Source organism: Phaenicophaeus curvirostris, chromosome 20 (genome assembly GCF_032191515.1).
Source record: "Phaenicophaeus curvirostris isolate KB17595 chromosome 20, BPBGC_Pcur_1.0, whole genome shotgun sequence".
In the NCBI taxonomy this organism is placed as follows: Eukaryota; Metazoa; Chordata; class Aves; order Cuculiformes; family Cuculidae; genus Phaenicophaeus; species Phaenicophaeus curvirostris.
In genome coordinates, this window is record NC_091411.1 from 11,300,838 (window position 1) to 11,313,842 (window position 13,005).

Consider the following 13,005-nt stretch of genomic DNA (forward strand, 5'->3'; position numbering starts at 1 on the left):
GTCAGTGGTAGAGGTTACAGTGGCAGAGGAGCATCCGATGATGGGTGCGAAATATTGTGCTTGGAAAAGAGAAGCTGAGAGCACAGTCTGTAATGTTTGGTCTGGGCAGAGATCAGCATCTCAGCAGCCAGGCCACGTGCAGGTTGTGCCTAGGTGATAGTGGGTTCTCTTAACAACCCTGTTAATCACTTGTGAGTCACTACTCATGTCTAATTTACTGTAGAGCTAATGGAAAAGGAGATGAGACAGCAGTAACTTTGTAAAAAGAATCCCTGTTTTGCTGTAGAGTAATTTGTTCAGGGCCAGTAAATCACTGTGTTCCCTTCTGCACCGCGGCAAAGCCGGGCAGCTCCCGGGGCGTCCGTGAGGCACGAGCGGTGCGGGCTGCAGCCTGCGGGCAGCTCTCCACGCCGTCCTGTCTCCTGCCCTCGTGTGCGTTATGTGCGAGGCACTTGCCCTCAGCCAGTCGCTGCTGTTCTCCCGTCGCCACCTCAGTCGTGTTTGTTGGACGTGTTCATACACGCACCCCCCAAATTACGCCGAGGCAAACTGCGCCCCTCGGAGCTGCTTCCACTCCCTCCTGCTAACGGCAGAGAAGGGTGAGGGCTTGTTCGGTGCCACAAAGCGCAGGAGTGGCAGCAGCACGGAAGCCCTCGCTCCCGTCCTTACAATAATCAGTGAGAGTTGCCATCAAAGCCATCCTGGGAGGCCACGAGTCATTTACACTATTAATTTATACTAACAAAATCAATTAAAACACTGACAGGAATAACTATCCTGGGAGAGCTTGGGTTGAGAAAAGGAATTTTATCATCTTTGGACCAGCTGCAGTTCGAGTAAGCAGCACAGTGAATTTCTGTATAACCAAAGAATTAAGAGGAACTGTGTTATCTCTATTTATTTTGGGATGCTGGAATGAATTTGGCTCGCGTTGCAGGGGTAAAGCGTGTGTGCAGCAGATTTCAAACAAAGCTGCACAGCACGTAAAAACCCCACACCCGAGAATGCCAAAGAGAAGGGGCCTGGTCAGTGGGAGTTGCCATCAAAGCCATCCTGGGACCATCACAGCCATCCTAGGCGGCCACGAGTCATTTAAACTCTTAATTTATACTGACAAAATCAATTAAAGAATGCCACAGAGAAGGGTCCTGGTCCACGATCTTAGGACAAGTCCCAGCTTCGCAGAGGGCCGGGTCTCTGCCTCCCCGCTGACCGCTCCCCTCTGCCTGTTTGCTTGCAGGAGAAACGCATTGCGTCACTGGATGCTGCCAACGCACGGTTAATGAGTGCCCTCACTCAGCTGAAAGAGAGGTACAGCATGCAGACACGTAATGGGATCTCCCCCACAAACCCAACTAAATTGCAGATAACAGAGAATGGAGAATTCAGAAACAGCAGTAATTGTTAACCCGCGGAGGGTGCTGCCGCAGGAGGAGGCCTGGCCAGAGAGACCGTGCAGCAGCAGGTGGGAGCCGCGGCTTCAGACAACGGCTGCTCTCTCCCCCGAGAAACCAGCTCCTTACTGCGGACGGCGCGCTGACTGAGCCTTGGTGGGAGATGCTAATGCCAGCACGTTGAGGGGACGGAGAGATCGAGTGTGAGATGAGTGGCATAAGGAAATAACACACATTTGAGAATCGCTGTCGCTGTTGGATTTGAATCAGTGTTTAATGTTAAAACAAAAGTAACCTTTTCCTTCTAAACAGCCCAAAACGTACGCCTCACCCCTCCGAGCAAGGAATAACGTCCTTGTCTTTGCCGTAAGCAAAACCGAGGGAGCTGGGCAGAGCCCGCAGCGGGCAGTGGCCCAGGGAGCCCAGTTCAAGGGCGCTGCTGGTCGCAGCCGTAGGAGCGAAGGCAGCAAAGCTCTGCCCGCCCTCCCGTGCCTCCCCGCGGAGCACAACCCTCTCCCAAAGCAAACCCCGAGCCCAGACGCCTGATGCCGCGTGGCTTTTGTGAGGCCACTGGCTTTTGCCCTGAGTTCCAGTCCGTGGGGCATTTCCACAGCTGTTAGTGTTTAGTTAACTCCGGCCGGAGAGGGACACGGGCTGAGGAAGGGTCAGGGCGCGCTCTGTGGATGCTGCGAGGGGGAACACGGTGGCGGAGCCGCGGAGAAGGGCACAAGTGGGGCAATTCCCAGGCTCTGGCCTGCGAGTGGAGGGAGGAGCTGGCACCCAGCAAACGGTGGCTGGATTCCTTTCTCCAGCTCCTGCTCCCTCAGAACAGCAGGGAGGAGGCTCTGTAAGCAGCAGCCCCGGGACACCGTCCCCCACCCGCACTCAGGCCAGAGAGCTCGGTCACGGCTGCGAATAAGGAACAGGGGCTGGATTTCCCAGTGCCCGCTGTGGCACAGGGGCTGTGTGAGGCAGCCAGCTCCTTGCGCGACCGAGGGTTCGTTCTGGGAATGTAATGCTCCGTGCAGAGATTCGTGCTATTTCTGGGGAGAAAAGCAGACAAAGAAACAAGAAAAAGCCCTGAAGACCCATGAAGATCGGTAATTGTATTTCTTTTCTTTCACAGTATGCATTAGAAAAAAAAAGATCCCATTTTCTGGAATACTATCCTCTTTAAATTGGGAATGAGCACTGCATGGAAATTAACCGGCTCGAAGAATGTAAAACATGGTCATAAGGGAGTAACGACAGGAACAGCAGCCACCAGCGAAAGCCCCCTTGTCAGGAGCCCCGTGCAGGCATAAGCCAGGATTAGACTTCTCTAACTGCAGAAACGCGCAGATTCGGCACATGCAGCCACGTTGTGCTCGGCGGAGGGGTCACCTCCTTAACGGGGGATCGTGCCGCTGCCCTGCCGCCACGGTGCGTTTGTTGGTTTGTGGTTTTTTTTAAGTTAGCACTTCATGACTCCTGGTCTCGGAGCAGGTTCCTCGTACCGAGAGCCTGAGAGCTCCGAGATCTGGAGGACAGTGTACAGTGTACAGGACAACTGCCTATTGCTCCCACTAATGCTCATCGCCTGTCCTAGCTCCTCCTGCCATGTGTAAATGTACAGTCCGAGGGACTAGGATGCTCCCTGAGATCTCCACAGCTTAGGTGCCACCTCCAGCCTCACCCTGCCGAGGCTGCCTGAGCAGGACGCTGTTTGCCAGTAAGCTCTGCATTGCCACGCTGCCCCATTAACAGCATCCTTCCACAGGCAATCGTTTTCAAAATTAAAGATGCTTTTTTTTTTTCCCTTTTCCTAAATCATTTTCTGTTCTCCGGAAGCTGTGGGCCAAGCCCGGTGCGGCTGGGTCCTTGGAGGAGCGAGCATGTCGCGCTGAGGTCTCCACACGCTGCCAGCGCCTGCAGAGCGGTGCGGCTGCACAGGCGACCCCAGCCCCAGCTCCTGAGAAATGTAATAATGGATATTTCTGGCAAGCACAGTCCCCTGTGAATGGTGGAGCCCGGCCCAGCTGGCTGTGAAGAACCTCACCCCGCTGACAAGGTTTCGACAGGAGAAAGAGCCAGACAGGTTAGGAACGCGCAGGGCACTGTGAACGCTGGGCACGTACACGCACACCCACCACCGTCTCAGTCAAACCCGTTGTAAGAATCTGCAAAAAAGACTCTCACACCACTGTTGCCCTGAGATGGGTGTTTAGAGCTGATTGGTTCCGAGTTCCAAACTATTTGTGTTGCGAGAGAGAAGTTTTTCAAGATGGAAGAAACTAGAGGGATGGAAACGCTAACAGGGTACGGGGCGGGCGCCCTGCCGGCAGCGTTTCCATCCGTACACAGAAGGGATTTGGGGGGGCAGCCAGTGCTCACCCTTAGAGCACTAAGAAAAACAATCGTCCACAAAGTTGTTTAGCACTGATGCCGAGCAGCACCAGCCCGGGCACTGCTCCCCCCCAGCTCTCACAAACTCCCAGCTAACCCCACACGTGCAAATTGCCGAACCCACAGCTCTGCTGAAACAGCAAGAGCGTTTAAATCCTTCCACAGCAAGTTATTACAATTGTATTAAAAGGTCCAGTGCCCACAGCTTCTGGAGTTGCTGCTCGGCTTCCTGAGCCAATACAAAAGGAAAGCCAAATCGGGACAACGTCACATTAGAGACCCCCTGCCTGCTCCCCATCCCCTTCCCCCCCAAACAACTGGACCTAACCGTGGCCGCCCCCCACCTGGGGTGAGGTTTTACGATCCAGGCTCAGTTCAGTTCTGTTACTCCGGTCTGTGTTTCTGTTATTTATAAACTGTACATTTATGTGTGTGTGTGTGTGTGTGCGAGAGCAAGTGCCACGTGCCCAGGGCACCCGAGGCGGCCTCGGCCCCGGTGTCTGGCGTGGCAAACCCGGAGGCGATCCCAGGCGCTGCTTGCGGCACCAGAGCAAAGCAACCACTATCCGTAACGTTTTGTGATCTGCTCCCTTTTCTTTTCCGTTCTTGCGCTTCCTACAGTAAGAGGCTGTTCTAGTGCAAACTCGTCAAGGTGTAAACAAAACAAAAGAAAACTCAGATTTTTTATCTTAATGCCAGTCTTAATATTTTTTTTGTAACTGTTCTCAGTGTTTCCTGTACCGTATCTATCTCACTAACAGTTGTATATAGTAACTTACTTCTGGTGCTGCTTATTTGGTCAGGGTTTGGCTGTATCACTGCTGTTTCCGAGAGGCAGCCTCGAGCCAGCAAATCTGGATCCAGACCATGACTTCAGCCTCCTCCCTCTGGGGATCTGAGGGAAGGGGAAGGGAGAGAAGCCAGGGATCCAGATTTGGGGCTGGGCCGCCTCAACGATTCTGTTTTAAGAGTTTTGATTTGGGGTTTTGTTAACCTGTAGGGAACACGAGCAAAGTTTGTGTACAGGGGATGACGCGGCCCGAGCAGCATCCTGAGGGCTCTGCTCTGTACGTACCATCGTTTGGACACGGATAATGGCTTCAGTGCCAAAAGACCGGAGGGATGTGGGTCCTTCCCCGTGCCAACTGATCCTACAGTGTAGCCACCAGCCCCTTTTGCACCAGTTTAAGCAAATCCTGCTGCCATCCAAAGAGTCACGTGTCCCTGCATCATCGTTCGAGTCCGGTTGGTTTTGTTTTCTGCTTTTGCAGTTGTAAAGCACTGATTGCACTGTGAGAACACACCGAGTCCTCTGGCCTGGCAGCCAGCCCCAGAGGGTGCTGCAGGGTGCAGGACGCACGTTCTGCTACTACAAAGATTCCTAAAGGGAGAAGGGACTTTGAGGACCCGAGCGAGGCACCGCAGGCTCTCGTAGTAGAGCAGTCAGCAAGTAGTCGATCATTTCCAAAGTCTGGAGCACTCACCGGCTTCTCCCTCTTAACTAGTGTCTATAGAGAACACCGGTTCAGTCACAGAAGATGGGAAAGTCAGGACAGCCGCAAGGTGAGGCTCACAGAGCCCAGCAGCCCCAGGGCAGGGGTGGGTCTGGAGGTGCCCCCGAGAGCAGCACCTGCTCCCAAGGTCACTGCCCCGGCCCTCAGAGGGAGCTCTGCCCGGAGCGCGCACGCAGAAAGGCCAAAAGGCACGATGTGATCCCGTCCCTGGGTGGGCAGGAGCCCCATATCGCACTCTGTCCTTTCCCCTGCAGCCACCCGCCCCGCTCAGACCCTGCACAGAGAACTGTTGCCTTTTCCTTTTCCCTTGGGGAAAATTGGACACGGGGGGAGAGGGAAGAGGACAGCAGCAGGCCGACAGGCAGCCGAGGGGCTTTACAAACCAAACCCAACCCTAAGGGCGTTGCACACATTCAGAAACCACCACGCTTTGAAAAAGGGAGTCACATTGGAGCGTTGGCTTTCACCGATTCCCTGAGCTGAGACATTGCTGTAAATGCCACGTGGTTCTGCATCAGCTACCGGTACCCAGAGTGCAGTCTCCATGCTCACCTATTCCTTTATCATACATCACTGTGTCTTAAGATATACCTCTCTCTGTACATCTGCTTAGGCTGATACTCGTTCCCGATAAGCAGTCGCTATGTTTTATATCCTCTTATAAAGAAAAAAACAAATTTTTTTTGTAAGTATGTTTAAAAACAAAAAAAAAGCAAAGTGGAAGTGTTTGCTGAATCTCCTTCAGCTCCTTTTAAACTATGTAATAATGTACAGAGAAAGTTGTTGGTGTTCAAAGAAATGATGTGGCTGTGCAATTTATGTACATTTGCAATTAGAAATATTAAAGATTTATTTAGATATTTTACTTAAGTGCTCCAGCACCTCTACTCAGTCATTTCCAAAGCATCCACACACACACAAGCAGTTGTCTCTCCAGACAGAACAGCTCAAACACTCCCTGGGTGGGGGGGGTTCAGCCTCACCCTGGCTGCCCCTCGCGTTCCCTTCACAGCTCTGGGGTGGCTGAGAACGCGAGGGGGTGAAGGAGACGAGCAGCTCTGAGGGCTCACAGCCCTCGAGACTTGGCCGGGAGCTGCATCCCCGACTCGGGCACGTTTGCAGCAGCGGTGGCGGCCGGAAGACTCGGTGAGAGGCAGCAGCAAGCGATGTGCTGTCCTGGTTGACCCCAGTGAGACTTGTGCTGCCCTCCCGCCTGCACCATCGCCTCCGCTGCCAGCCGCGCCTGCCAAACCACCCAACTTACGCGTCTCCAGTAAAAGCAGCAGAAAACTTGGAGGAGAGTCATTAAAACCCTGGGCAGCATCAGCACCTCTGCCTCATTAACATCACCGTAATTGGCTCCTCAGAGAGAGAGGGAATACAAGCTGTCTGCATCAAAATGATGGGATGTGGAAGGCGCTTGTGGCTATTCTGTGCTCCGACAGCAGCTCCGGACCCAGGCTGGTCAGCAGGCGCTGCTGCTGGAGCACCCTCGGCCACCACTATTGCTGGGAACCAGCAGCTGCCCAGCGAGGGGAGGCGAAAGCCTCCCAGGCTAAAATCCTCTTCTGGACCTGCCTTCCCCCTCAGACCCTTCCTGGCCACCCTGCAGCCTTTTGCACAATGACCCACGTTCACCCCATGGGTCCTTCTGGGCAGGAGCCCCCTGTCCCGGCTGCGCAAAAGGCAGCGTTGCCATTACGGGGGGCGCAGCACAGCCTGAACTGCTCTTGCACGCTCAGGTGCGAGTCCCCGGGCAGCAGCAATTCCAGCAACTCCCTAGAGCCCCCAGGCAGCAGTGCCCACCACTGCCACCCTTTCCACCCTGGCTGCAGGAGTCCCAGGCATCCTCCACGCAGCTCGGCACCAACGTCTGACCTCTACTCATGACACACCAGGCACTCAAACTGCGCTCTGGGGGAGGTTTGAACTTTTGGTCCTGTGCAGAGAGGAGGCTGGTAGCTAGGAGGGCAAGGACACTAACAGCTTCTTCCTGCTCCTCCAATAACAATCTCTAATCTTTGTTCCTGACAAGCATCTTTTGCTCAGAGCTTCCCAAGCCCTTCAGGAGCAGCCAGCTCCCAGCCCCGCCGCAATGGGTGAACGTCAGCATCCTTATTTTTACAACTGAAGACAAGCCATGGGAGCACAACTTTCCCAAGGCCCCTAGCAAGCTACAAAAGCCGAACAGCTGATTTCCCTCCCTCCCCCTTCTGCGTGCAGCCATCCCACGCACGTCAGCCCCAGCTCCAGAGCAAACAGCCTCTGGAGAAGAAATTCAAAGCCAGCCAGTAAACAAACCTCCAAAGCCTCGGCCCAAGAGATGGGGGGGAGCGCAGCAGCTCCCTGCCAGAGCAGTCAATAATGACAGGCGAGCAGAAAGGAAGGGGCTGGAAGAACAAGAGTCATTAGTGGAAACTTGTTGTTTGTGCTAATTAGATCATTATCTGGAAACTGCTATTGATGTTGCTATTTCAGCTCCTGCTGCTGTTCACAACTTTATTCTACCCGTGTTTATTGACTGCCCGAGCTCTTCCGTGTCCTGCTAAGAGGACCGGCGATGCTGGCCAGCAGCCAAGCCAGGATGGAGATGGTCGGATGCTCTGACCCGAGCCGGCTGCGGCAAGAGCCACCCCAGCACCGAGTGGACACCGCAATGAGCTGAGGCAAGCACACAACGGATGGAACACAACCAGCCACCCCAGGCAACAGCTACAGTCCTTCCCAGCACCAACCTCCCCTTGCTTTCAACCTTCCAGCGCTCACCCATGCAACCAAAAGACTCACAAGGTTTTTTCGAGGGGGCAGCATCCCCCTTTGTTTCACGCACAGACCAGCTCAAGCCAGGCACACCAAGCAGGACTCTCCCTGTCCCCCACGCTCCCCAGCACCGGTTGTTGCTGCGAGGCAGGTGTTCTCCTCCTTTCGGAGGCAGCTGCTTGAGGTGACCTCCTTGGCCTGTCGGGTACCCGGGGAAAGGAGCAGGGAAGGTACAGAGCAGACAGCAGATTCATTTCCAATAGGTGTAATTAACATTACTTTGCAAAGAAGTGTGAAATGTTATGCATAACGTTCCCTAATCCTCCTCTCCCACAGGCTGGCAGGCAGCAGTCTGGCACTGAGCAGATAAATATTGCAGTGCTTGATACTGCTGCCTTCCTGCAGCTGCCTCCGCTCTGCTTTTCCTGCCACTGCCAAAACCTCCAAGGAGGCCACTTCTCAGCTACCGGGTGAACCTCACACACCAACACGAGTGCCAGGGAGCAGCTACAGCTGGCACAAAGGTACAGCTGCTGCTAAGGAACCATGACATCCACATTGCACGGCAAGCTGAGCGGTTGTAGAGAGCAAACGTTCATGAATGAATCTTAGAAAGGTTCCGACCTGCACCGTACCGTGCAGATATCGAGTGCTGAGCACCTGGGCAGCCGTGGTGGCCACAGGGACCATCCCTGTGCTGGATGCCAGGGCCACTCTTACAATCCATGACCCAAAGGGGATGCTGGCAGCAGAGCCCACCACGGGGCAGCGCTTCCTTCCCCACTGGCACCTCAGCCAGAGCAGAAGCTCTCACACAGCCAGATTCACCTCTCCTTGCACGATAAGGAGTCAGAACACCCTGAGCACCAGAGAAGACAACAGGTATCCTCACGGTTTGCCTCCCAGCACTTAGACAAAATCAGGTCTGCGGGTTCCCCGCCAGCACCCAGCTCATATTGGAGCACAGAGGACAGAATGGGAGCCAGCTCCCCACCACCCTGAAATACCAATTAAGAACAATGTTAACAGTGAAGAGCAGATGAAAGTCACAGGGCTAGCAAGGTAGGCGCAGCAGGAGGATAACAGGAGCAGGCTGCACTCTGCTTCTTTCCTCCATGCTGTGCCACCTTCGCCTGGCTGCATTAGGATGAAAGCTGCTGGCAAGCTCCAGTTGGAGATGCACTCCCTTCCCTTGGGGGAAAACACCTACCATTTGTCATTACGTGCCCTGCACCATTATTGATCTTAGAGAGACATCAAATTAGGTTATTTGGTTATTAAAAAAGGAGGTGAGGGAAGAGAGAGAAAGGCTTGGCCACCTGTAGGATATCTGCCGCTTCCCTGTGACTGCGCACACAGCTCCTCTTCACATAAATAATATTGATGAGCCCCGTCACATTATCAGATTCCTCCTTTGCTATTGTGAGCGATAATTGAATAACCTCAGCCACTTGACTTTTGTGCCACATCTTTGAGGAATGAAACCTGAATAACAGAGATCCCAAGCTGACTGACTTTGATTTATTACAGTCACTGTTTTCCCACCTGGAAGCCTTGGTCATCCCTCACCCCCTGAGCACAGAGGGCTGGGAGCCCTGGGCTGACGAGAAGGCAAACGTGAGGTTCAACACTACAAACGGGGGAGCTGGGTTTGTGTTCCTAACTCATACTTCCACTCTCTCCTGGGCCCCCTGCCCAGGCAGGCAGACAAATCCCAGCCCCAGCACATCCCCCGTAAGTCACAGCGAGCACTGCGCGCTCCTGGATCTCTCACTGTGAGCAGCCACAATCAGTTACAAGGCTTGCTTTGTACAGGGCCAGAGGCAAGGAATGGGAATACTGAGAAAGGGCAGTACTCAGCTCTCCCTTGCTCAGGTGTGAAGCCAGCCCGCCTTCAGCTTCTCCCAACCTTCCTGCAGAGCCCATCAGCATTCCCTCGCTGAGCTCTGCTTAAAACACCGGCCCACAACCCCTGCTGCACTATGGAATAGAAGCGCATTCAAATAAATCACCTCAAACTTAAAAGATGCCATTAGCCATTAGCAAACACCGCAGGCCTGCGGGTGAGGGTAATTCGATATGATATGCTTGGGCATGCAAGGTAATAGGTTTCAGCTGAATTCCATGTGATACAATCTCTTCAATGGGAGGTTAAATGAGGCTGAGACAGAGACCAGATGGATTTATCTGGGTAGTGCCGATTATTTTTTTTCTTGGTGTGCTTAAGGTGAAGTGAAGGTAAGGAAGGCAGAAATAATGGGAGAGAAAAGCACAAGCTTGGCTGTATGCGATGGGGCAGGCTTAGCGGGAGGCTCGGCACCTCGTCCTGCTGGAGGAAACCAAGGGAGCAGGAGGATGCTCATAAGGCAGCACACATGGAAACAGTTAGACAAAAGAAATACTTCATCAATTCTACCTTACAGAGGAACAAGGAGAGGGCAGAGCAAGACAAGGGGAGCCCAGCTGAGCAGAGATGAGGGGCAGATGCAGACACCTCACTTCTGAGATTTCTGCAGGACTTGGGAGCCCAAACACCATCTCTCACCCACCCAGGACCTTTGCAGCACACAAAGGAAATGAATCGGTCCTGTGCGCAGCCAGAGAGATGCTCTCTGTCTGTGAGCGCTGTAACCCGCACCAAGGCAGAGATGTTTTTCCCGCTGCCTTCTGAATTACATAAGAGCTGCTGAAACGTGACCTGAAACTGCGTGTCCTCCACAACAGCCACATCCTCCAGGAGGCGTGGGGCGAATCCCAGGGCAGCACTGCCTCCACGATCCATATGGCGTGGAGAGAAGCATCCCAGCACACAGCCCATACAGAAGAAATGGTCCTCTAGCAGCCAGCAAGATGGGGAGCCTGGCCTACAGCTACAAAATCAGAACAGCCCACCCCACCCAAACAGTCTCTGCTGCCTAGAGCGCCCTGCTGTCCACTACAGCGCTTGCCTGGAGCTCTCTCAGAGGATGTCTGTTAGGAGGTGAAAACAAAATGTCTTCAGGAAAAAAAAAAAAAAGGCGACACTTAAGACATCCATAAAAATCACAATCACTTTTGCCCCAGATTTCAGCTTCTCCGTATTTCAGCATTTTGGCTGGTCATGAGAAACTTGAGTCAAAACACAGTTTTTGCCCTATTTGCTTAAATTTTGCTAAGAGATGCTGAAAAACGGACTGTCAGTGCTTGGATTTGTGGGTCATTGGTTGAAAATGCCAAACATCGTCATCAGAAACCAGAAATTTCCCGCAGGAAGCTTTTCCCTTACAACGCAGCTATTCACAGCTCTTTGTTGTTAAAACAAAACCTGAACTTATTTTAAAGCTCTTGGACATTAGTCAAAAGTTCAGTGTAGGAAGAGGACCAGCTCTAAAGGTTAGGTAATAAAGTCTCAATTGCAGTTTGTGTTATTTATTTGGACTGAGATCAAGGTCATTTTCTTGTAACCCCCTACAAACCAGGCATTAACCACGTCCCCCAAGAGCGCTCAGCTCTGGCAGTGAGGAACACAGCTATCTCCAGCATGCAACAACCGAACAGAGAGCGGGTGGGCTGCTGATGGGGCAGACGAGCTATTTTTAAGTCAAGTGACATGCCCTAAAATGCCCTTTTTAACACTGGATGCTGATGACAACTTTCCAGTTTTTGTCAACAAGGGAAATGACAGTACAAGTTAAACACAGCTGCATCTACACACAGAGCATTTCCTGGCCCTGGGGGCTGCAGGGCCCCAGCAGAGCGAGGAGGAGAATGTGAGAATGAGCACTGAGAGGGAGCCTCCTCCATCCTGGGGCTGTGCAGGAGGGAACGACGCTCAGGCACTCAGGTAAATCTGCCTCCCTCATAATTCAAGAGCAGATGCAAAATTGGGCAAGGGCTGTTACGGAAAAAAGTAGATAGCGATAAAGTTTAATTTAAACTCCTTGAAATATAGTGGTGCTGGGCAAACTTCAGCACAGGGCCACATCTGGCAGAGAGGCCCTAATGGCTCCTGTGCAGCACCTTCGTTCCTGGGAGCACAACATGCTGGTGTATGGAGGGGAGGACAAGCACTCCGTGTGCCTGTGGCACAGAATTAACGCTGCTGCTCCAGTGGGGACTGACAGAAAAATGAGGCTCCCAATGGGAGAGAAACATCTAACAAAAAGAAGTCTCAGTGGTGGGCTGGAGACGGAGATACAGTCAGATCAGACAAGAGAACAGTAAACACGTCTTTCCTCCGCTCGGAGCCGGGCAAACCTAACTCTGCACGTTTCAGTGAGTGGGATCAGTACATACATCCCTCAGCAACATGAAAGGCAAAAACTGTCTGAGGCTCAGAACAAGCTTATTTCTCCTTTGCAAACAGCGAAGATTCACAGCGTCTCATGCGCCTGCTAGCCTCAGGATGCTTTTTTCCCTGGAGAATTCTGATGCAGCGAGATGGCTGATGCCATCCCCCTTGCCTTTCACGTGCCAGCACATACTGTTCCTTTCAAGGAGACACGAGCATGCATGGAGCAAGCTGCCCCGGCCGATGATAACAGTATACAAAGACCAAATTGTGCTGCTGCTGGCCAGGTACATCCCTCTCCGCGCCCTTGCCAGCAGCAGTCCACTTCCCTAGCACCACGCTGCACGGGGCAGCACAGCAGGGGTGGCTCCTCCTGCACACTGGCCTGGCTGCCAGTATAGTCTTGCCTCACAACCAAAGCCCAACAACACTGCACATGTCATACATCCTCCCAGAGTCAAGAAAAGGAAATGTGAGCTCAAGTTCCCAGCCCTTGCTGTCACCAGAAATGGTTAAGCACCTCCTCTGGTGTTTGACCAGCACTACCCAGAACACAGCACAAGACAGACACAGCATGCAGCTCAGACCTGAAAATCAGGTCTTTCTCGCTATCATCATCTCCCTACAGACACCATCTCTTACTGCTGTCCAGATGGGTCTGAACAGCCCACTGACAGGAAAG

At 53.0% G+C, this 13,005-nt stretch overlaps 2 protein-coding genes across 13 annotated transcripts in view; both read left to right on the forward strand.

The window, feature by feature from the left end:
- The window catches only part of DAB2IP (DAB2 interacting protein), a 179,413-nt gene extending 173,255 nt beyond the window's left edge, over positions 1-6,158 (forward strand). For 10 of the 12 annotated variants that reach the window (XM_069873518.1, XM_069873524.1, XM_069873522.1 and 7 more), the window contains one exon: positions 1,241-6,158. In XM_069873518.1, the coding sequence (XP_069729619.1) occupies positions 1,241-1,408 (168 nt within the window). In that variant the 3' untranslated portion in view covers positions 1,409-6,158. The remainder of the gene's footprint in view (positions 1-1,240) is intronic. The other 2 variants (XR_011338877.1, XM_069873520.1) reach the window with 2 other exon arrangements.
- Positions 564-13,005, forward strand: part of PTGS1 (prostaglandin-endoperoxide synthase 1) — a 200,637-nt gene continuing 188,195 nt past the window's right edge. Inside the window, exon 1 of the mRNA XM_069873555.1 lies at positions 564-568. The gene's annotated coding sequence lies outside the window, so the exon portion shown is untranslated. The remainder of the gene's footprint in view (positions 569-13,005) is intronic.